General features: G+C 41.1%; 2 protein-coding genes across 2 annotated transcripts in view; one reads left to right on the top strand and one right to left on the bottom strand.

Annotated features, from left to right (window-relative positions):
• Usp14 (ubiquitin specific protease 14) overlaps positions 1-6,111 on the top strand; it is a 37,973-nt gene extending 31,862 nt beyond the window's left edge. The window contains exons 9-17 of the mRNA XM_067279106.1: positions 1,815-1,897; positions 1,982-2,013; positions 2,090-2,155; positions 2,230-2,322; positions 2,421-2,546; positions 2,613-2,685; positions 2,764-2,871; positions 5,777-5,851; positions 5,923-6,111. Coding sequence (XP_067135207.1) covers positions 1,815-1,897; positions 1,982-2,013; positions 2,090-2,155; positions 2,230-2,322; positions 2,421-2,546; positions 2,613-2,685; positions 2,764-2,871; positions 5,777-5,851; positions 5,923-5,993 — 727 coding nt within the window. The 3' untranslated portion in view covers positions 5,994-6,111. The remainder of the gene's footprint in view (positions 1-1,814; positions 1,898-1,981; positions 2,014-2,089; positions 2,156-2,229; positions 2,323-2,420; positions 2,547-2,612; positions 2,686-2,763; positions 2,872-5,776; positions 5,852-5,922) is intronic.
• A 5,743-nt stretch (positions 6,112-11,854) lies between these two features.
• Positions 11,855-16,606, bottom strand: LOC136982579 (sodium- and chloride-dependent glycine transporter 1-like). Its single transcript, XM_067279105.1, has 15 exons — positions 16,508-16,606; positions 16,239-16,440; positions 16,041-16,172; positions 15,806-15,975; positions 15,249-15,295; positions 15,030-15,162; positions 14,826-14,960; positions 14,654-14,757; positions 13,588-13,712; positions 13,395-13,507; positions 13,198-13,326; positions 13,033-13,132; positions 12,869-12,969; positions 12,633-12,803; positions 11,855-12,567 (listed from the first exon to the last, which is right to left on the bottom strand). Exons 1-15 carry the CDS (start codon positions 16,523-16,525, stop codon positions 12,454-12,456), a joined length of 1,794 nt encoding a protein of 597 aa, XP_067135206.1. The 5' UTR covers positions 16,526-16,606; the 3' UTR covers positions 11,855-12,453.
• Positions 16,607-24,518: the final 7,912 nt, after the last annotated feature.

Raw genomic sequence — 24,518 nt, 5'->3', positions numbered from 1 at the left:
GTTTGGTAACTGGTCAGAAACTGTTATAGCTTAGATGGGATGGGTTGTCGCACCAACCATATTTGCCAGATTGGGCACGCTCAGATTATTACTTGTTCCGGTCTATACAAATTTTTTTTAACTGTAAGATATTTACTTGAATGTCAATGTCAAAAATCACTCGGATCAGTTTTTTGTAAACAACGATCAAAATTTTTATGAATGTGAAATCATGCTACTACCAGAAACAATGACAACAGGTATTTGACCAAAATGGTCAATATATAATTCGATAAAATATTTATTTATTATAAGAATATTGGGTTTATTTTTCTATGAAAAAACAAAATTACTTTCCGAACAATCCAATAAAAATATTTCTGTGAGCAAATTTTATATCTGTCTATCGATCAATTAAATGACAACTAAATCCAAAATTCATATTTTCAATAACAGTGTTACATCACAGTTTATTTTATGCACTATAGTGGAAGATGCCTTTGGAGAACTCATAATTTTAAGAGAAATTTCTTCACATGACCTTGCATGTGTTGATTTTACTTTTAAAAGCCACTAAAGACTGTAATTTTTCTGTAAACAAACACAATTCAAATTTTAATAAAGTGTATTTTAGCTGAAATATTATGCAAAATATTTCCAAATAAAAAATGATTGGCTGTGTCAAGAAAAAATAGAAGACACTTCCAACAATCATTTTAAATTGGTAACAATGTTAGATGTTTACTTTTATAGAATTCTAATGCGTGGTTATAAAATTTCAGTCAAATATTTTATAACTTGAGAAAACCAACTTGATGGCTTGTAATATGATACAAGTAACATACTTTAATTTTTTCAGCATTTATTTTATTATTTTTAACATTTTCAGATGTTTAAATATCTGTCTTTGGGATCCTTTTTTTTAACATCATAAATGAAATTTTTAGAGTTGGAACTGGAATATGTTTTATACAAATGAAAATTCAAATTTGAATATTCCAAATCCTGAAAATGAACAAAACTTTTAAATTTCAAATTTTTCAATCAAAGCAGGTTTATTATGCAGACTAAATTTAAAGTAAGTAAAAGAAGCATTCAGCACATAATGTAACTTTAAATATTCTGTTTTCACCTGTGAACTTTGTATATTTACTTTCGTGCATTGAAGTTCTTTGAAATTAATGCATGTTCCTTGTTTTATAGAGAAATTTCTATATGCTCTAGCATCCTTAATTCCTTGATTTCTCATACCAAACATATCATTTTACTCTCCTTTCATAATACCTGAACTTCTAGTTCCAAACCATGCATCATACATAAGATGGGACACCACCATTTGGCTGTTGAGCCTAGGTTGAGGCTTTTTCAATGTCCTGTATCTGTCCTCTCAAATCAGTACCTTATAAATCCCCAGTCTTAGGTTTAGTCACCCGATTTTGAAAATCTGTTTTGTTTGGATAATTTGAATTTAAAAAGTATATTTTTGTAGGGATTTGGAACGTTAACAAAATTTGATTTTTTATTTGCGTGGAACGTACTCCAATTAAGATTTAAAAAATTTGATTTATACCATTCAAAAAGGATTATAATGCCTGAAGGCAGACATTTGAACATCTAAGAATGTTAGCAATAATAAAATAAATTCTGGAGAAATTAAGGTGTTAATTCTATCGTGCAAATATTTTATTACTTGATTGAAATTTGGACTTTTTCGTCATCCTGTATATTGGTAATAGTGAATTAAAGCAAATTTTATTTTGTTTAGATAATTTTTATTTGTGAATATTTGATTGTATATGTGTTTGAGAATTATATTAACTTTAACTTTAATTAAGTTTAAAATGTACTGAATCTGAAGATGAACAACCAACACACAATGAAGAAAATTTCCTTCAACTTAGTTGCTTTATATCACAAGGTTTGAAAATAAAGTTTTTAAAAGATTTAAATAAAAAATACATCTGATAACTTCAATAAATTTTTATTTATCTATCTTTTTTAGATGTTAAATATATGCACACTGGATTAAAATCGGTAAGTATTATTTCGGGGAAAAAATTATCATTGCTAGATTATTCTGAAGTCTGTGTTTATTTTTATTTTTTTAAAGCGGATGCAAGAAGTAATCACTAAGCATTCCATGACTTTAGATCGAGATGCTCAATATCAAAAAACAGTAAGTGTGTCTTTTGAATTTGAGTCGTTTGAATTTTTTTTCTTTTTAAGAAAGTAATAATAAATTTATTTCAGTGTAAAATTAGTCGATTACCCGCTTATCTTACCATACAATTTGTGAGATTCTTCTATAAAGAAAGAGAATCAATTAATGCAAAAATATTAAAAGTAAGAAAGTTAACTTTTTCTTATATTTGTGTGATGCTCGAATAAAATAGATTATTGTGCGATATAAGATTTTAATGTAAGACCTGTTTTCAATATAGGATGTAAAATTTACATTGAATTTAGATGTTTTTGACTTATGTACAGAAAAATTACAACAAAAACTTATTCCGATGAGATTGCGTTTTAAAGAAATTGAAGATAAAAAAGTAGAAGAAGCTCAAAATGTAGGAATATTTTTATATTAATTCTGTTAATTTTAATTTCTTACAACGTAAAGTTGTCTTTTACAGTTGAAAATATCTAACGATGTATCCAAGTCTAAGACTTCACCCAAGGAAAAAATTGATTATAGTTTTCCCGACGGTTTGTGTTCGATAATATTTTTATTAATTAAGAGAGATAATAATTGTAGATTTAACGAAATTTATTTGAAATCGACAGATCCCGGATCCAATAATAGCGGCTACTACGAATTAATTGCAGTTCTCACTCACAGGGGACGTTCGAGCACTAGCGGTCATTACGTAGCGTGGGTTCGTCATCGAGGAGGTAATGGATTGTAAATATAAATTTTAAAACTAACGCCGAAACTCCAGAAAATTTTAACGTCGAGTGCTTTTGAATTATGTAAAATTCAGTTTATCAGTTTTATTTGAAGCATTAGATATAAAATTTTTATATTAAGAGATAAATAAAAGTAGCAATAAACAAACAAACTGGTGCTCTGTAACACTTTTTGTTATAGCCTATACTTAAAATCGTTTGGGATGACTGTACCAGGCTTAGTGAAAAATTCATTATTAAAAATTATATAATGTATTATTGAAAAATGCAGAGTAGTAAAGGGAAACAGATTTTATTCAGAAACATTATACAAATCCAATATTTAATTTTTTAATGAGAAATTTGAACACTCTTTTGTGAATATTACTTTTTAAGATTTTATTCTTGAAATGACTAAACAGAATTTCTAATTACGACTTTTTAATGATAGTTAAATTCTCTATAGCTGCCATCAATGAGGAATTTTATTGACGCGAGTAGTTTGATTCTAACAGTTTGCAAACAGGAAAAATTCTTTTATTAAAGTTTTTGTTAATTCATTTTTTCTAAATTGTATTTTGAGAATGCTAATTGTTCATTAAATGTAAATAGTACTTCCTTTTTTTCATTGAGAAATGTGATGTAGAAATTTTTTACGATGATGCAAATTGAGTTGTCCCAATTAGACTGGGGTCTAATTGAACCCAAATGATTGCCAGATTAAATTGGGCTATATTATCACTACTATTTATAATTTAAACACCAAATAATTTGGCCCAGAAGTAGGCATTGGGTGCCATCTCGTATTAAATTTAATAATTATAATTAAGTTAAAATTTATTAAATAATCTGGAAACGTCTAGAAGAAAAGAATCGGCCCGAGCGGGACTCGAACCCGCAGCGGCGACGTGCCTTGCGGATGCATTGCCGGTTATGTTCGGTCCTTTGCTTCCGGACATATTTAAGTTAGATATAACCATACTAGTTGTGGGTTTGAGTTCCAATTCTTTTCGTTTTCTTAAGCCAATAACTATCCAACAAATATGCACAAAAAATTTTCACCTCCAGAATTTTGGCCGATCAACTGTCAATAAAACTTTTTTGTATGGCCAATGCGTTTCGGAAATGGAATAGCAGAGAATGATAATTTGATCTTGTTTCCTTGCATTAAGCTGTAAACAGGTAGAATTATAGCTGGTCGAATGTTGTTAGATTCACAATTCAATATTGTTTACTTGTAGATTTTAATTCCAAATTTAAACTTTTCACATACAAGAGCTTCTCTGTGAATAAAACGTATTACTTGAATATTGATATGTAACCTTATACCTCTACAAAAAATTTTAAAGGTTTACCTTTCAACGGTTTTTTCTATTTCCATAATACAATCATTTTTTCTATTTCATAAAAACATTATTGCTTAAAATTCTTTAAAAAATTAAACTTATTATATCTTCAAATTATTGCTGTACTTCTGTGTAATGTGTATGGTTAAAGAAAAGAAACAGTCCTTGACATCATTGCTTTCATTCATCGTTTCTGACCCCATTCACAAACACTCCTACTGCAACAGAACACCTTCCCCCTGCCTCCTATTGGCCAGAACCAATTTTATGACTCCTGTAAATTTACTCCATCACTCTCATTTATTAATGTTAAAAAGATTTTTGTTTCTAACTATTTCTACGTGTTCATATAACTTTCTCTTTGTCGTATTCGTCTCCGATTGGACTATCCTTAATATATTACGATCAATTTGACATCCGTTCAACACGCTATGTCATATTTTATTGCCACAACACGTTTCACGGTTCTTCACATAATTCTCTTCCCGTCTCTCCAACGTAAGTAAATGGTTCTCCACAGTCACAATTAAATTTTTATACAACACTTGCCTTTTTTTTAATAAGCCATTAGTTTTATCTTCTTCTATTGTTGGTATTTCCCTTCTACATAATACTTGTTGTACTCTATTGATTTGTTCTGGGATCGATACTATATTTTATTGATAAAGTATTTTCTTAATTTGTTGGAAAAGTTTCTGAATATAAGTTATTTTGCACCAGTAAATTTTCACTCGCATCATACGGACACGACACGACATATAAAAAGCGTAGACACCGTTAAGCAATCGTGGGTCAAAAGGCACTCCACGGCACGCATCCCTACAACACGACCCAGGATTTTGTCGACAAAACTGCGTCAAACAGCCGGTTAGCGCGGGGATGCCTCTTTGGGGAGACGGAAGGATTCACGATTGCCATACGGGATCGGGTCATAAATACTAAAAACTACAGAAAACACATACTCAAAGATACAACACTCACAAACGACACATGCAGCAAATGTCACATCGTGCCAGAAACTATACAACACGTCACTTCCGGTTGCAAGCTCTTGGCACAGACAGATTATTTACGTAGTTATAATCTACTAGCAAATATAATACACCACGTGCTTGCAAAGAAACAAATTATTAGACATCCACGAACCATACTACAAGTACTGTACATCCTACAGACAGTTTTGGAAAACCACGCACAAAATGTAGTACGACAGAGCCATAATCACAGATAAAACAATTACAACCACAACAGACCAGACGTCGCACTCATTCAACACAATAAAATCACATACATTACAGACATATCCATTCCAAACACACGCAATGTACAAAACACAAGCACTGAAAAAGTCAGCAAGTACGCAGAACTCGTCCAGGAAATAGGGCATCTGTGGAGGATGGATAGAGTGCTTATTGTACCGTACGTCCGTTCGACACCAATATCTAAATCACAGGATAGTAACTTATCGGCGTGTAAATAACGCTTTTCATCCGTAGCCGGAACGCCGTAGGTGGAAAATTTTGCACCTGGTACCTGGTTTAATGGGCTTTTCTTTACCCTTGCAGACGAGTGGTTCAAGTGCGACGACGACAACGTCTCGGTGGTGACCTCGGAGGAAATTCTCAAACTGTCCGGCGGAGGTGAGTAACATTCTGTTTGTTGCTGATTACACGCAGTTGGGGAAAAACCCACGAAATTTTTCTCTCCACAGGCGACTGGCACTGCGCCTACGTCCTGCTCTACGGTCCTCGGGCCCTGGAGGCCGAAGAAGACTCCCGCTAGTCCGCGCCCTCCTCCCTCTTCTCGCCGATTTTGTACGTAAACTTTTTCATTCTGGTGTATTTTCCAGCGCGCCTTCGGTCCCGGAAAATTTACAATAAAATATTAATAAATTGGAAAAGTCTCTGGTGCCAGTTCCTCCCGCCGCGAGAAACCGGAAGGACGGGTAAAGGTAAAAATACCTCTACGAAGTAATCGGATTGAAAACCGTTAAAGGCGGGTCGGCCACTTCCTTTTCCGTCCGGGATCAGTTTCCCGCCCCGACGAATACGAATAAGGCGGAACGGAAGGGAAAAGACGCCAGCGGGTGACCGGTTACCCGACCTTCGCCACCCCAGTCTTCCGTTTAATAATTGCAATACGTAAAATATTTCGGACCGAATACGTCGACGGTGGGTGCAAATTATTCGCCGGCCGGAGGGAACCGGTCCACGTTAAAAGTCCGCGCAAATCTATAAGATCGAAGAACATCCGTAGACAAAAGACACTGTTAGTTTCCCTTTACTTTTACTCCGCGCGCCAAACGGGTCCGGTTTTCTTTCCTCTGCCCGGCGCCTGCGCCACCCCTACGTAAATAAAAGAAACTGCCGGACTTTTCGGCATTACCGAATTTTACGGAAAAAATAGCTCTTATATTATTAACGGTAAAAAATAAATACAATTGCGCCCGGCGCCCTCCACCACCGGATTTCGTGGTGAAAACCGTATAGTTTTAATTGTTATAAAACGGCAAAAGAATTTCCGGGATACGGACCGGGCGGGTAAAAATCGTAAATGCCAAGGAATAAAATGCGGATTTAAGTCCCACCCTCCGGAGACGGGACGCACTGACTCCGTCTCCTCCCCTCCACCATTAACCGGAATTTAATAGCGTCGACCCTTTACCCACGAGTCAAGAAAGGCGCCGAACAACGTTTTTCTAGGTCTACCCAAATTCAAGACGCGGATACGTACTGTACGTACCCACGAAATTTTTTTATCCGGAATTGGGGTCCGAAAACGCGGAGACGGGCAAAAGAGTCCGAGACAACGCCCATCCTTTCCGTGATGGCGTAGGGATAACGGTCAGCAAAGTATGATAAAAGGGACGAAGTAAGTAATTTGTCGAATTTTTCGGGCGCACGTTCCCTCCGGACCGCCCGAGTTTTACCGCGGGGGAAATCCGGGCGGGCGGGCGCCGCGAAGGGTGCCTCCGCCGCCCGATTTAAACGGAGTTTCGTCTCGGACGCCGATCTTCGCCCCTAGAGATAACTTATCTAATTAATGGCCGCCACTTCCGATTTTCGTAGACGCTCCGGACGCATTCCATACCGGCTATCTGACAGCCGGATGGCCGAGCGGTCGAGGTGGCAGCCTACCGCTCCGGGGGATTCGGGATCGAATTCGGACGGGTGGAAAAGTCCCCGGGAGTTTTTTGTAGGTGGTTTGTTCGGATGCGTCGGGCCCCGTCCCTGGCCACCCGGCGGCCTCGTCGCGAGTCCGGCCGAACTCGACGAACTGGCTATAAAGAGACCCTTTTAGTGCCCACGGGGCAGAAAGAATTTTTAAAAAATATCCCCAGTCTGCGGGGCGGGGAAGGGGGAAGTAGACTGTGGCGGAAACCCGTGGCCGTTCTTTTGTCGCCGATGTAGCGTCCGGGATAATCGGGGTTCTACCCCACCCGACAGAGGCGCGCCGGCCGATGACGTAGCGGAAACTGCGAAATATATTGTCTCCTCCGTCTTGCTCTCCGCGTAAAAAATACAGCAAGACCTCGTTTAGCGCTTCCTCGATTAACGTCGATTCGCTCGAAGCCTAAAAAAAACTCAAAATTTATGCCGATTCAAATTATCGCGGCATTTCGTCGGGCATCGTTGTTATATAAGAATCAAACTGTAGCCGGTGAGCCGCGCGTGGCTCTTCGAGAGCTTAATTGTGGCTTAACTAATAAATAAAAAATATTTGTTATTTTAAAAAATTTCTGTATCTTGTAAATACGCCGGAGCCACAGTCAACTCGTGTTTTTTTAAAAATTCGCAGTTAGCGTACCCAAGCAGCGTCTGATGTTTTTAAAATTTGATGCTAGCGCGCACTACATTTTTCCTTTACGCTTTAATTTTAATCACGCGCTTACACCGTTCATTAAAATCGAAAATTTTATTCCAACCAACGCAAAAAACCACCGTCAGTTTCGAAATTTCGTTGCCGAATTCGATTTAAATGAACAAATAAATGATTTATTGTTGTACTTCATAGTGAGGTGGTTATCAACTTACGTTGTATCGAACAGGTTTGTAGTGTTGCTGGAACCTATTATCGACTTTCTAGATTAAAAAAAAGCAATCATATCCGCAATTAAAAGATAAAGAATGGATCGAGGTCTCCAAAGGTTACATAAATCGGCAAAATCGATGAATTTTGGAAATGTATATCAACCATTTAAAAAATGCGGCGTATCGTTTACTGTCAATTTTTGGATCGACGTTAGCGAAAGTGGCAATTCGTCGTAACGCCGTACTACCCCTAAATTCACGTTTGTTTAGTGCAGTTTTGGAAAAAATATAACACGGAGGCCATAGGCATTATCGACTTGGCTTAGCGAGAATTAACCGATAAATGCACGGACGGAGTGTATCTCCTAAGTACGTACACGCAAGCTTACGATTAATAATACTCCTGGCCCTTATTATTTAGTGCTTTCGATTCTACGTTTCTATTTGCGAAAGAGAAAGTCGTGGGAATAAAACCCGTCGGGGCGTTTAAAATCGAAAGCGAAATTAAAAGCTTTCGATTTCCACCGCGTTGTTTGGACGGATGTTTTATCGCAGAAAAAGCTCGCGCAATTTATCCGACTCCCGCTAACGGTCCTAGTACTTTCGTTTTCTGTTCCCCGATACCGGTGCAAATAAAGGATTTCCCCGTCGATAGTAAGTTTATCCGCGTCTTTATTTAAGTAGGTCTACGATGTTTTCAAAACCGCGGCCGCAGTTTGAAAAAATGTCGACCTATCATTTCCCACCGTCTTTTCTTAATCTCGAGAACCGAGTTACGTCGGCCAGACCGGATATGGAAACCCGGGGACGGGAGAACCCCATTAACTATGTACGAACTTCCCGTGCAAACCGGAAGTGGCGTTATTTCCATTTAAAAATTTCCCGCCGAAAGGTGTTAGATAGACCACCCTAAACCGAATTTAACGATACGGTCGTCTATTGTTAAATTGGGTTTAATTCCCACCCGTCTTGGCTGGCCCTCCGGTCGAACCTAACCTTATTTAAATCTTTCGCTCCGCCTCTATCGTATTGATAAAATAAAATAAACCGGTCGGTGTTTTCGCTCCCGACGCGTTATTTCTTTTCCTTATCCACCGTTATATATTCTTCGCCATATTTTACCTATTGCCAATATTTCGAAACTTTCGCTCGACGGTTCTAAATGAAAAATCGGTAAGCGTAACGCCATTCGACCGTACGTAAATAAATAGAGGTGTAAACGAAACCGGACTAAACTGCGGCTTCGTTCCGGCGATATTAAAATTAGGCCATTCGTTTAATGTGTATTAATCAAATTACGACCACAATGAAAACGGCCGACGACGTGTACACCAGAAGGAACTTGACTCAAATTATACAAATGTAACTGTAATTAATATCGGGAATGCGTTTCGGGTACACAGAGTCTGGTCGGTCCTTTCGAGATTAGACACGTAGCAGTAAACACAATAAATATGTAAAATATTGTATAAAAGTAGTTTACGCATCAGTCTGTAAACTGTGTTTGCTATATGCATAATCCCGAAGGGGCCGATGACGGGTCCGCGTACCCGTTGAAAATTTGTGCGGTGGATCGGCTGCGGAAAAGAAACGAAATTATCTTAGGAATCGCACGGGATTTCGTCCGTCCATGCGGATTTCACGATTCTCTCGCGCCATTATCTGGCCACAAACGGGAGTTGCCACGGGAGCCGGTCTCGGACGAATTTTACTATGGTATTTGTAATTCCGCGGTTTTGTTGCCGTAAATCGTGACGCGTATTTTTTCACGTAACGACCCAGGAATCGGGTTACAAAAGACAAATATCGAAATACGAAATGAACTATGGAGAAATAAATGCGGTTGGTCGAACGAAGAGCTTTATTATTTCCATTTCTTCTTAAGAACCTTCTAACTTGGTCCCCGAGAAAACTTGGCCGAGTTCCACCGGACGTAGGATATAACTAGAAATGCCTCCGTCGGTTCACGTGAGGCCTAACCATTACAACTGCCAAAACACCAATCCTTTGGATTCCTCTACGGAATTCGACACTCGAAAACGCGGAAAACGCCCAATTTTCGTCCCACCATCTCGCATCTATTATCCTATAGGAGGTTGGACGGGATACCGCGATACATTGCGGCAGTGGCCATATTGGTTCCTTTGTGGTGGTGTGTACGGCGTTTGTAGAGAGAACTTGGCTCTTTTTATCGATCTCGATTAGCCGGATTTCTCGTTATCTATTTTTGTTTTTCCTCGATTTGGCGTTAGGCACCGAATTATAAAAATTCTAGGCAAAAGGTGTAAGGTTGTCGGTGAGAAAACGGAACAAAGCCGGCAGAGCTAAATGGCTTCGATATTGCGGAAGAGATACGCGGAAACAATGGACAATCCCGGGCCTTGCGAGGTTAGTGGTTGAAATAATGTCGAAAATATAAATTTACCAAGTGTTTGGAATAACTTTTGTAATGTAACGTAACCGAATCTTTAGATACACTTTGAGAAATCGCCATTTAAAAGAGCGGGCGGGAGAAAATTGCTGTCGATACACACACATAAATTGTAAATTATCATAAATAAATGTATACATTTGTAAATATGCCAGCCCTCTGTTTTAAATTATATTTGGTAAATTTTAAATTTGTGGGTAAAGCTTTCCCATAAACAGTAATAATCATCCGAACAGTAAAACGTAGACAATGTATTTTCTTCACTGTAAGTAAAATCTAGCCACGTGCAGTACTGTATGCCCAAAATCTGCACAAAAAATGGTAGAGGACGAAAAACTGCATCTGGTAACTAGATATTCTATTTACCAGATGAGAAATTGCATCTGGTAAATAATCCGGAAATATCTTTGTACTGTAATGGCTAATATCATTCACTTTTTCAGTTCAGAAATGGAGTATAGTATTTTTGTTCTGTATTCTCCAAGTTTTGACCAAACAAGTGTTTTTCAATTGTTCAATAGCGTTTGTAATTGGAACATTAAAGCATGGTTCTTGCATCGGTACCAATCTGTACACTGTTTGCGGTGAAGTTTGTTTTGTATAACAACATAATATGACTTATTAAACAATAAATCTGTTAAAATGTGCTGTTTGTGGATTGAAAACATACTTTAAAAATTTTCGTTTCAATTATTTTATTCTAAATTTTAGCCATTTAAATTAATATTTTATGATAATTGGGAGTAATGTAATATAGTACAAATTACGTATTTTAAATGAATAATTAATGTTTGTCGCTTAATAATCATTTTATTATAAAATAATAAATAAAGACGAAGTTGATATTTCTATTTGTTGGTGTCGCCTACCGTTTAATAAATTTTTACCTATTTAACTCTTTAGTTTATAGGCGTAACTTCCCTCATTTAGGAACTACGATATTATCTCTCGCAAACACTTTTGAAGATTTACTTTACTTAAAACCTTTCTTGCCAACTTTATACATTGTTTTATCTCGATCTGGTCCTCTTTACAAAAACGTTTACTCTGATATTCTGTGTAATATAAAAATTCACCTCAATACCGAAAAACAAATGTATATTTTTTCTTATTTTAACGATGATCTCAAAATCTCTATTCTGATATTGCATTCCAAAATGAAATAAATTTATCCACCAACCATCGATATAGCTTTTTATTTCGAAATATATTCAGTTAAAGCCTGCCTCCGAGTAAATGTCAGAACGAAAAGGCGTACTCTATTTGCAATTATACAAGGAATTTCGTGGCTCGAACTCGAACAACCCTGCAGTTTACTTCGTGTACGGAGCGCGACATCTATTCGTCGACCGCGGAACTAAGGAACCAAAATGGCGACTCCGTAAGGAACACGGGTGTCCCGACCTCGACCTTATACGATCTCCGGTAGCCACCGACGGAAACCAGACTGCCGATAATTCCAGATTTATTGGAGAAAGCCTATTAGGTAAAAAGTTTTAAACGAAAGACAGACACTACGTATACATTTATTGGTCGTCATTCGTAAGAGGACGGACGAGAACGGTTTGGCGGCCGCTTCTTCCGCTTTCCCGTCGTAACCGTTATTGCAGTTCGGGCGTTCCGGTGTCTTAAAGCCTCTTCGGAAACGACGGGGACGGCTCTTCCTACGCCGTTTTCGGCACTTCCGGTCGTTCGTACTCTGTCGGATGGTCGACGATTCTTAAATTATCCGGATTATAAACAGGAAAGGCGTCGTCCGTCCTCGGGAGACTCTCAAACGTCACAGGTGAATGGAATATATTTTGCCGTCCTCCGAATGGATTTTCTCCTCCCGTTTCAGATCGGGGTCGTTGGGGCCCCATTCCGGCGAGGATTTCGCGGCCTCTTTCACTTTCTGCCAACGAGAGAACCCGAATCAAAAGAAGTCCGACCAGATCGGAAGGGAAAATAGGCACTCACTCGCAGGAAACCGGTAGTCTTCTGCCGAGCGACGGTCACCGCGGCCCACAGGGGAATCTGGATCATGGCCAGTCCGGCCAGACTCCAGCCCAAGACGTTGGCCCAGGGCGGGAACCTGGGGTCCTCTAAATGGATGGGCGCGTGTTCTATCAGAGAATAGACGAAGACGAACTGAAAAAGAAAAAAGAAGTCGAGAGAGCCCGGGCCCGAGAACGGCCGTCGAAACGACGACTTACGGTCAGGACGACGGGAGCGGAAACCGTCCAGGTGATCTTCCAGTACCAACCGGGTCTGGTGCCCAGCATCCTTTCTACGTCTCGGCAGAAGCGTCCGCTACCTGTAACCGAAAAAAGACGTTAGAGAGGAATTTCCGCCGCGCCGGGGAGGACGGAACTCTTACCGTAGATCCATCCCACCGCTATACTTTCGCACACGGCCACGAATACCACCGCGGTTCCTCCTCCGTACCTGTCCATCAGCGTCAGAACGTACTGACCTCCCTGCCACGAAAGACGGTCTTTCAGCCGGGGACGACGAGAAAGAAAGAAGACGGAAGACTACTCACCCGAGTGACGCAGGGAAGTCCCAGAAAAAAGCAGCAGCAGCTGGTGACCAGGCAGAAGAGCGTCTTGTGTTTCCTGAGGACGACGAATCGATCGGCCAGGCTGGTCAATATATTTTCTAGCAAGGCGAACTGAAACGGGGACGGAGCGGTTAGAATCTCGGGAAGGGTATTTCCACCGGAAAACGGAAGAGACTCACCTCGCTGTCCAATCCCAGGATGAAGAGCATGAAGAAGAAGAGGAAGGACCAGAGTTGGGGTACCGGAAGAGGAGTTAGCGCTTCCGGATAGGCCACGAAAGCGAGTCCGGGTCCTAAGGGTAAATTCGGGTCAGGGTCATCTCCCGCCGCCACCCGCGAGACCGGCGAAGGGCGGCGGGCGGGAGATACGCACCGCTAGCCACCACTTCGGACACGTCGACTCCCAAATCGTGGGCCATGGCTCCCAGGACGGAGAAGATGACCAGTCCGGCCACCACGCTGGTGACGGTGTCCAGCACGCTGACCACCAAAGCGTCCCTGCAACCGTTCAAAAAGATACGTGACGCCGTTCCGGGAAAACGTCGACGGATTTCGCTCCGACGTGGGCTTTCTAACGGATCTTCCAACCTAAAGAGGTTTCTACGATGGAGCGACGGAGGAAAAGTCGGTTCCTTCGGCTTCCGTCGGTCGGCGCGAAGAAAGACGAAAAGATCGAAACGTCGGAAGAACGACCCTTTCGGCCCTTTCCGTCTCGGTGTTTCCGCGTACCTTCGAGAGGCGCTATTTATATGGAACAAGCCGCGACGTAAGTTAGACTACGCTCCGCAAATAATCGCCCGGGCCGTCGTCTTCCATTTGTTGGTAGACTGGCGACGGGTGATCCGCTACGCATTTTCGGCGCGGAGAAGGAAAACCGTCCGGCTTCCCCGCAATTCGGCTCGGCCGAAGTCTTTCCTCGCTCGATTCTTCTTAAAACGATTTATAATCGGTGACCACCTACCCTCGTCCGATGGCGGAAAAATGGCCGGAGGTATAGAGAAAAGATCGGCGGAGTGACTTTCGTCCTTCTGCGAGAAACAAATGGAAACTCCGCAGTGTTCGAGGCGCCGAGAAACAATCAAAATATCGTCGATTTTGTAGGGCGATGCGATAAATGTACTAAGATATCTCGGTCGAAGCGGAAACAAAAACCGGTGACCACTTCCTGTAAAATTATGCTCCTTCCAAACCCGGCAACCGCCTCTTTCTTTCTACTCTCGACTGGTAATTAAACCTCTATTTTCTAGCGTCTAAACACCATTAAATAAACACCCTTTTTCCTGGCGACGTTACCGAAACTCTGTTACTCGGGATGTTAAAAGCCGACCACCGTAACCCGTCTAGATTTTAATTCTCGGTCGCGTACGCAAAGAAACGAGAAAAATTCGCTAATTAGGGTTTGGCCCCGGAAAGCGAGGAAGAGAGGAAAGGCCACCGGCCTGTAAATGTTGTTCCGATATTCGTTGTAGCTGCTGTAGGAGATGAGAGCGCCCATGGAAATGCTCAGCGAGAAGAACATCTGTCCGGCCGCCGCCTGCCACACCTTCCGGAAGAAAAAAGTTTGGATGGCGGTCGGGCAAACCAAAAGTAAACACCGAGAGCGGGACCTACTTCGATGCGTCTCAACTTGCTCCATTCCGGGGTGACGAAGAAGAGCACTCCCTCCACCGCTCCCTCCTGCATCAGACCGCAGATCAACAGCACCGCCAGCACCAGGTAGGGAAAAGTGGCGGCGAAGTACACCACCTGAAAAAGACGGAAGGCGGGTCAACCCGTCGGGGACGGGAGGCGCGGGACGGAGAAGGGCTCACCCACTTTTCCGGAAGACTTGATCCCCTTCGCCAGACAGGCGGCCACCACCGTCCACCCCAGCAGCAGGCACAGGCACAGGTCCCATTTGATTCCTCCCAACTCCCACAGACCGTCGGTGGTGTCCAAGACGTACCTCCTGAAAGCGTGCGGCCGATTAATTTTCCGTTTCCGGTTCCCGACTCGGAATCGCGCGATTTTCCTACCACACTAAACGGGCCTTACTCCCAATACACTTGACTCGGTGTTTTCCTTTCTCCCGTGCGGTTCGTCTGCAAAACAAAAATTTGGCAAAATTAGAAACGACTAACCTAAGCCGGGAGACGACGAGTTTTTGTGCCGCGCTCGAGACAAATCTTTTTCGTTGTAATTAGAAAGACGTAAACGGCGGATAAGATTGATTTACGAGAGTTTTTACGAGGCGCCCGTCACCCGCGACTCGTAAATCTTTCCACCGGACTCTTATCGCGGTCTCTCGTCTCCCAAAAAGTCTTAGGGCTTTCCGGACGGTCCGTTCGACCGCGACCGGAGTAATAGAATTCGTCGCGTTAACTACCGCCGGAAACGACGAATTTCCGTCCACGGACCGGGAATGGTTCCTCGAGTGGCGGGAATCCGCTCGGAACCGAAATCGGAAGCCCGGCGTTTTCCCAACCGAACCGCGGATCGACGATCGGAAAAGCCCCCGAGGCGAAAGGATTTTCTCTTTTTCACCGGGACCCTTTTAGCACTTGTGTAACGACAGAAAAGAAGGAAAAGCGCGCGATGAGACTCCGACTCACCCTTTCGGATCGAAGCGTGCAGGAGGTGTTGACGGCCCATTCGGCGTCGCAGGTGCTCCAGGGTAGGACCGATTGGAAGGTGGAAGCGATGTAGAATACGGTGTAGGCCATAACGACGTTGTAATAGATGACGATGATCAGACAGACGGTCATCATGCCGAAACCCACGCCTGCCGCGGGTAACCACACTTTAATGGGAGGTTTCCGTCCCGGGGAAGCGGGCGCCGCTACTTACCTTTGGCCAAAGGGACGGAAGACCAGACGACCAGGCAACTCTTTCCCGAGTACTGTCCGAAGGCCAGTTCCAAGAAGTACATGGGTTTTCCCGCCAGCAACAGCATGATCAAGTAGGGGACGAGAAAGGCTCCTGAAACAGTGAGGGAAATTAGGAGGGAAAAAAGCCGGCGGAAGGCGGAATAAAAAGTAAACTCGCCTCCACCGTTTTCGTAGGCCAGATAGGGAAATCGCCAGACGTTTCCGATTCCGACGGACAATCCTATGCAGGACAGCAGGAACTCCCACTTGTTGGCCCAGTTTCCTCGAGAGACCACCGAGACGGTCTCCTCTTCCGGCGTCTTCCCCCTCTCCGTCGGGTCCGATACGAAACCGGGATTGTCCAGTCCGAAGGATTTTTCCTGAAAGGAGATTCGTCGTTACTTCCGGCTTATTTCCGCGGGAAAGAGCGGGGCGCCGTCTTGTTACCGTTTTTGCCGCTTCCATTTTCCGGGGCCGGTGGTCGGGACGAAAGTCGAGCGACGATTAACAACTCTTTATCGGCGGTCGGGAGACTAATAATGCCGATAAGAGGCGGAACGGCGTTCGAACGGCACGCGTATTCCGACCTTGGATCTATCGACGTCGTTCCGTTTCCGTCTCGGGTGGAGGGGGGAAGAACGAAAACGGCCCGGGACAATTTATGCCCGGGCACGCGCTTTTCCCCTCCATTTCCAATTCCTCTCGTCCCGTCGTCGCGGGAGGGACGCCGGACACGGAACCCCGCTCACCTCCGACTTCCGGACGGAGCTCAAACCGCGAGAATAATAATTAGGGAAGGAAAGAGAAATCCGACGGTCGTGTCGTTTTTGCCGGACCGGGCCGTAATAAACCCAAAGTCATTCGGAGGAAGTTTATCGGGGGTCCGGCCGCGGACGGTCCCTTCTATCGAGCGAGTTCGATATCGTACGGCGGTAGCCTATAACCCCCCCCCCCCAGTAATTGGCAATAAAACGTCTCAAGCCACCGGGGAGCGCGGGCAATTTTCGCCTTTTTTACGTCCCGCGCGATAAAAAACTGCGCTTAAATGCCGAAATTCCTTTCGGACTTTTACCGCCAACGGCAACTTTTTATTTTTGACTTATTTGCCGGGCCGTAAAAATGTCCGCTTTGCAGATTTTTCTTTCCACCGGGAATGCGGAGAGGTCAAAGTTCCTCTCTCGTCTAATCTGCAGTTATTGGCCCGGCCGCGCCTGCCGGTCGATTATCGCCATAACGACGAAAACCTCGGCGCTAGGTTGGCAAGGTGGGGTCGCTCCGCCGGAGGTGGTTATCGCTACCCGGAAACACTATATTTAAAACGTCCGACTGCTTTCGATATAAAATATTTAAAGCGCGTGACAAACAAATGTTACGATAACAAAATCCTAATTTTCTCGGTGGAAATTAGAAAAGTATTTGGCGCCGTAATCCGTTTCCCGCCGAGATTCGAACCCGCCGGCGTATTATCCGCCTAAGGCCGTAGGTAAGGAAGGCGCGGAATCCGGTGGCTTTACCGCCCGTTACCGGGAAGAGACCGGCGTTCGGGTCCGGACCATTTTCCCGAGCGCAAACTTCGAACAATTCCGAAATCTTTAAAATCGGGCGGTGGAATTAGAGATGGCTAGTTATAACGGACCACGCCGAGTCTACCAACGCCAGACGGCGATACCGCGACGCGCGGCGGCAGTCGCCATATTGGGTCTTTCGCGGTGGCGCGTACGACGTTTCTAGAGCGAATTTGGTTATTTGTCATTTTCCATCTCGAGTCGTCGAATTTCTCGTTGCCTATTTTTAAAAACGGTTCGCTATTCGGCACCAAATTGTAAAAATTCGTGTAAGATTGCTCCGTTTTCCCGCGGACAGATCCGGGAGAGCGATGATTTCGGTTAACATAAGTGCCGGTTTATTAATGATTATATACGGAGGAACCAGATTTATCAGAATTCGATAGTAATAAATTTTCATCGTAAATAAATGAAGAAATGCTGCCTTAAAGATTTTTTGTCCCGAGACGACATTTTATTGTTTGATAATGTACTGTATTCACTTTCTTAATGTACCGGTAAATTAGGAAAAACACGATCCGCTTACATTTTAGGAGCTTTTTTTAAAACAAATGTTTTTAGGAAATTAAACATCGCTTTTTCGGATTTAAAAAACAATATATTTATAACAGGAACCGCGCGATATCGTCGTAAGAGATATTGACCAGTCAATTACATTCAAAAACATCTTATTTATATTAATTAAATTATTATTTATTGCGAAGATTTCTGCCGCGCGAGATTTGTAATACAATAATAAATATTTTAATAAATAATAGTTACCAGTACTGGCTTAGAAGACTGCAGAAAAGTATTTTCCTCTTCTAGTCGATCTTTTCCTTTATCGGGAACAACGGCCGTACGAGATTGCTCGAATATATTCGATAAGAAAACATCGACCGAAACTCGGTGCATATTTTATAATTATTATTGTTTTCATAACTTCGTATTTTGATGTATGCGCTGTCATTCGGTACGAACGTGTCGCGTTTTCCGAAGTAACAGATTTAGCGAAATTGGAAAGGACAGTATCGGGTTACTAATAGAGATTTCTTTTAAATATTTTGTGGTTAGACGAAATCAAAAATCCGGTATACAAACTGCTTTAATATTTAACACATATTCTAAAATGTTTGCGGTAGGCGTCATTAAAATGGTTGTAATTAACCCCGTTTAAATTTCGTTAAAACGTGGTTCTGCGATAGCGTACTAGTCTAAGACTGTTTGGGTAAAGTTTTAGTTTTCTGACGGGTTGTATAACGACATTATGTGACTTATTAAGCGGAAATAAATGCTATAATATGTTTGTGGACCGAAAAATACTTTAAACTTTAAAATAAAATACGGTAATCGAAATAAACTTTCGGTCATTTAAATTATATTAAATTAAATTCGATTATATTTCGTAATAATCGAGAGTAATCTAACACGGTACAAATTGCGTATTGTAATGAATAATTATGTTGCTTAATAATCATTTTATTATAAAATAAACAGTAAACGAAGATGATATTTGTCGGTATTGCCTGCCGTTTAAAAAAGTTTTACAAATATACTTATTTAATTTTCTATAAAAATAATTAAATTTAGTGTTTACGCCTAACTTCGTTTAGGAACTTTGTTATTATTTTGAAGATTTGCTTTACGCGACGCGTGAAGTTTGCGAGAATGGTGTTGGGACGAAACGTTTATAAAAATCTTTCGTCGAAGCTCCCGTTTGCAGTTTGTATAATATAAAAATGCGCGTGAATATAGAAAATTAAATATATTCGTATTTTAACAAATCTCTCCAAATTTCTTCTGTAATTTTACATTTCGAAACTAAACAATTTATCCTCGTTCCGTATCGTACGGGCCAATAGCTTTTTATTTTGAAACCGCCGAACGCGTTTTTTCTACCGTAAATAAAGTGTGGACGCGTAATAAATCACAATTAAGTGTCGAGACTTCGAAAGCCGTATTATGTGTGAAATATAATTTAACGAGTTCTTACGAAAAATTCGTGACACTTTAAACGACGACGGCGATCTACTAAAAAAAATTCACTCGACCGAAAGAATAGGGTTTTTAAAGATTTATAATAGGATATATATTTATTATATTTGTAAATTCTACGCACGTTTAAATTTAAAAATATATAATACGATACAATTTTTGCGTTTTTTAATGATAAAATTTCGTTGCTCTAGAATAATTTTTACCAGACAACCACAAGACACAGAGCACGAAATTCGTACCGCGACCTCGGAACTAAGAAACCAATATGGCGGCTACGGCGAAAAATAAAAGAAGAAATTTTTCGTCTGAAAGTCTCTGGCATCGTTGGTAAGAAATTTTTCGCCTCTTTACATTCTTTACGCTTTTCTTCCCTCCCTAACGAGCGCGAAAAAACGACGCGTAGGAAACGTTGGTGTCCCGACCCGGTGTTTACAGACCTCGGATGAGGTTATAACTAGCGATCTCCGGTGATCAAGAATTTTCGTTACGCGGTTTTAGTACTATATTTGACGGCGTATTACAAATTTAATTCGCCACAAATCATTTCCGAGTTTATTTCGTTACAAACAGTTTGAAGGAATTATTATCGCATTATATTCGCTTTAAAGGAATTTTGATCGGTAACGAACGCTCCGCCAAGAGTGCGTTTGAAAGCCGAAATCTTGTTTTATTAGAAATGACGTTGGCACCGATATCAAAACCGTATTTTACGAAAATTCTGGACGGCTTTTGATGTCGGAACGATTACTCGACGTCTCCTAATTATTTATTGCCACGTCATCGCAATGCGGGGCTGCAATTTTTCGAATCACGATCTTCTCGATTCTTTTGGTAATGTCTCGCCTCTGCATATACTTTTCCTGTTAGCGATACAGTCGTTTCGGTCATTTATCTAACTCCGTTCGGGGGAAACTTTTGAACTGAAGTAACGTGACTTACGACGTAAACCGGAAGTTCGTATTTAGTTAATCCGGACCTCCCGCTCTAAGCTTCCATATTTGGTCTGGATTTTCGTCTAGCCCGTTCTCGAAATTAAGGAAGGACAGATTGTCAGTCGGAGGGACGACAGTGGGAACTTATAGGTCTACAATTTTTTCAAACTGCAGCCCAATATTTTCCCATCGATGCAATATTTACAAGAATATACTTCCCACGCAGTTTATACAATCTGTTATAAAAATATAAAGACTTTATTACAGAACAATCTGTATGACATAAAAGCAATTGTTCTCCCATTTTTACAAGACTTTTTATTTAAATAATCTTATATCGAGTCTTTCGGGCGTTAAGGTTAGCAACTTGGATCACGTGCGGGGCCATCGTAACCCGTCTAACACGAATCATTTTTCAATTCCCTTCCACAACAGTATCTTCTTTATATCGAACGAGCGGTACGGTGCCGTTCGAATAGGAAAATTACGTAATACGAGGTTCCCGACGGCACAAAATATGTTTTAAGTGGTTTTCCAGGGTGCCGAGTTTAAATATTTGGTTCGTTTTTCGCGAAATTTGATTGGTTGGCAGATTACCATTTGATATTCGGATGCGAATGGTAGAGTTTCTTAGAGTAACGTTAGGAAAAAATACGATACCTTAAAAATTTTCACCTTCCGTCTTCTTGACCGACGAAATTGTGCCATTTTATACCGTCCGAGTATGGCGATAAACGTGATAACGATAGGTTGAAATAACCAAACTATACGGTTTTCGTCTTAAAGTGTATTATAGTATTTGATATATATAACTACGAAGGTTATCTTACGTAAGGGTTTATCACACCGAGTGACCAATTAACATATTTTTAAAATTTTCTTCTTCTACCGTACACAATTTAAAGAATTTTCTAAATGCGTGACATTAGGAACTCGGTGTTTTAAAACCCTTATCTCAGATAATATTCGTAGTTATATAAATCAAATACTACGATCTTATAATATAATCGAGATGGGTTGACAATAATAATAAGCGCAGAGCTCAAACAGTTAGGAGTTGAAATTTGAAATTTGGTACACAGTTAGGGTACGTCACGAGAACGTACACAAAGAAGGGATTTTTCGAAATTCCCTCCCCGCGGGGGAGAGGGACAGGATTAAGTCTTACCGTAAAGAACTCGGCCTCTACCGTACTATTTTAGATGCCTTTTTTGCATTTATGCGGGAAATCGAACATATTTTAGTTTCTTTCATCATTATTCAATAAATATTTTACTTCAATGAGGTAAATCTGATTCGACAACTGCCCATTTCTATAGATTCAGAAATTTGGTTTAGAACGGGGACGTCCAACCCGCGGCCCACTGCACCCTAAATTTTTTAGGTACGTTTTTGTTTATTTTGGTAAAGTATTTGGTAAGTCGTAAAAATTATTCTCGTTTCACCGGATACACTTTGATGTCGTAATGACGCAATTGATGACATAATTTGTAACTGACCAATCAAAAATGTTAGCGGCGTGGTCTGTCATTTTCATTGTTTCGGTTTCGAAATGACATATATGACGAAAAAGACACGTAATCCCTCTTTTCAAGAGTGCCAGCCATTTTTAGTGACTCGAGACTAGGCCTAATGCCAAAATGGAAAGGGCAAATTTATTTTTTATAGAAATAAAGAATAAATTAGACACTTCCGCTTCGCCATTTTTTCTAATTGCTGGTATGTAATACAGACATAGGTCTATCTACAGTATATGTTTTTCTTTCGCTAACGTAATAATTTAAATATTTTCAATCTCCAATTATATTTATAATTATTTCATCGACTTTAAATTTATATTTTTAATAACTCGGCATTTGATCGTGGCATCTAATACTAAGAAAAGAAAAATTACAGAAGAAAAGAGAAAATTCAATATCTTTTGGCCAGAAAAATATTTCGTAATTGAAACGTGTAATAATAATGGCCAGGTTGAGGCCGAAGTTTTAAAGGCGAAAACGTATACGTCGGACGTTCGGGGCGCTTTCCCGTTGGTAATGGCCTTTGGAAAGTCGGTGGAATCATGGCCGACGTTTCAAACGCCATTGTCAAACTTCTAGGCTTACAGGAAAACGGCGCCGAACGTGTCACGTACACGTTTTCGCGTTTAAAACTTCGGCCTCAACCTGGCTAATAATTTAGATCAAACGGGAGTGAAGAAATAAGGAATTCTGTTTTCGGCACCCGGTCGAGCCAATCCCGGGAGCGGGAAAACGATGAAGGTAACGTAAGGAAATATGGCGGCGAAGTAACTAACCTAAAACGAAAACGTTTCGTCCCTTGATACTTTCTAATGTTGAAATTTAGTAAATACGGAAGAACCGACGGACGAGAACGTCCCTAAACGGTGGAAAAACGAGAAGGAGAGTCGGTCTTCTAGTTTATATCTTCCGATAACCGTATCAAAAATGTCGGTGGTCGTTCCAGCCAAACGCATTTCGGCCTCTTTCTTTCTTTGGTATCTACTCGTATTTGATTAGATACCGTAAGTACTGTACTTTGCACGTATAAAAACTTTGAGTATTTTTGTTTATAAAAGTGAATTTAAATGATTTGAGAGCATTTTTCACCAGAAATTTCATTTTACGCCTTAGAATGAAATTTATGGATTTACTCCGAGGAACTCGACTTCTACTATACTTTTTAGATGCGGTTTCTCGCGTTTTGGCGAGAAATCGAACATATTTTTAAAAATCCAAAAATTCTCTAATTAGTCTCGGAAGAGGAATTCTCGCGCCCGGCGAAAACGGGTAGGAGCGGCCGTAATCTAATAATATTAATCTTCGTTATCGTTACTTTTCGCTCGAGCTACTCCGGGCCCATCTTTTATCGTTCGTGACTTTTACCGGTCTCTTCTATCCCACTAACTTTCGTTTTCACTCGTGTGATTTTTCCGCACTTAGTTTCGTATTTCTTTCTAATTTCCGGATTTGTTATCCTTCTCGATCTACCTCCGACAATTCGTCTTCTTTGACGATAATTTCCTCTCCAGTTCCCTATTCGTAGTCCGTATTTCGCGACTGTAAACGAATAATAGTCTACTCTCGATAGACGATATCGATTCTTTTTTTAATAGGTTATATTCGTTTCTACCGATATCGAACCGAGTTTCTCGTTGCGTTTGGTTTCTCCTTTTGTCTTTTTATATTTTCTCTTTTGAAGAAGTATTTTTAATCGCAGAGTCTAAGTGTCGACGTCGATCGACTTTCTCAACCTTATTGTTTTCTATCGTCCGGGCCATTTCGCCGGTAGCCGAATAGATAAAACCGCCGAATACCGAATGTCGGCGGGTTTAAGCCCGGCCGACGGAACGACGGCGTGCAGTTTTTCGGGTTTTCTCGGTTTAAATAGGGATCGGATTTCCGTAGAAAGTCCTTCCGAGAGGCACCGTCTCCTCGGAAGATGGCCGATGTGTCCCGTTGCTTAAAAACGTCGGTCCAATCTATTATCCAGTCGTCGCGTCGTTTTCTTCCAATGTCGGATATTTCCTTTCGTTATAATTAATTTGAGTACGTCTTCGAACTTCTTACTGTAAGATATCCTCCCGGTCTTCGGTTTTTACTACCAGATCGTTTGCAATAATAAATTATAAAGAAATCTGTTGCTCGTCACTTGTAATTTCATTTTCCGTATTTTCGTAAACAAACCGGTACTTTACAATTCAATGAAAACTGTAGTGACGAATTAAACTACGATAATAATAGGCCTATATATGTATTTATGGTATATCTTATAACGACTATAGTACGCTTTATATTTCCGACTAATGGAAATTTATCGGCGTTGCATCGACACTCGAACGGAGAAAGGTACTGTACAGTTCGTACGCGCGTACACGCACGCGCATAAACACATATATATAGGCCTATATTGCCGCCGAATCCGTGGATGTCGTTTATCTTACGAAATAGGCAAAATTTGCTTAATTCGTAATTGGGAATACGC

This window comes from Centruroides vittatus, unplaced genomic scaffold, assembly GCF_030686945.1.
Source record: "Centruroides vittatus isolate TY-2023 unplaced genomic scaffold, ASM3068694v2 contig_854, whole genome shotgun sequence".
Lineage (NCBI taxonomy): Eukaryota > Metazoa > Arthropoda > Arachnida > Scorpiones > Buthidae > Centruroides > Centruroides vittatus.
Note: the sequence above shows the minus strand (reverse complement) of the source record. Positions and strands in the feature narration are given on the sequence as shown.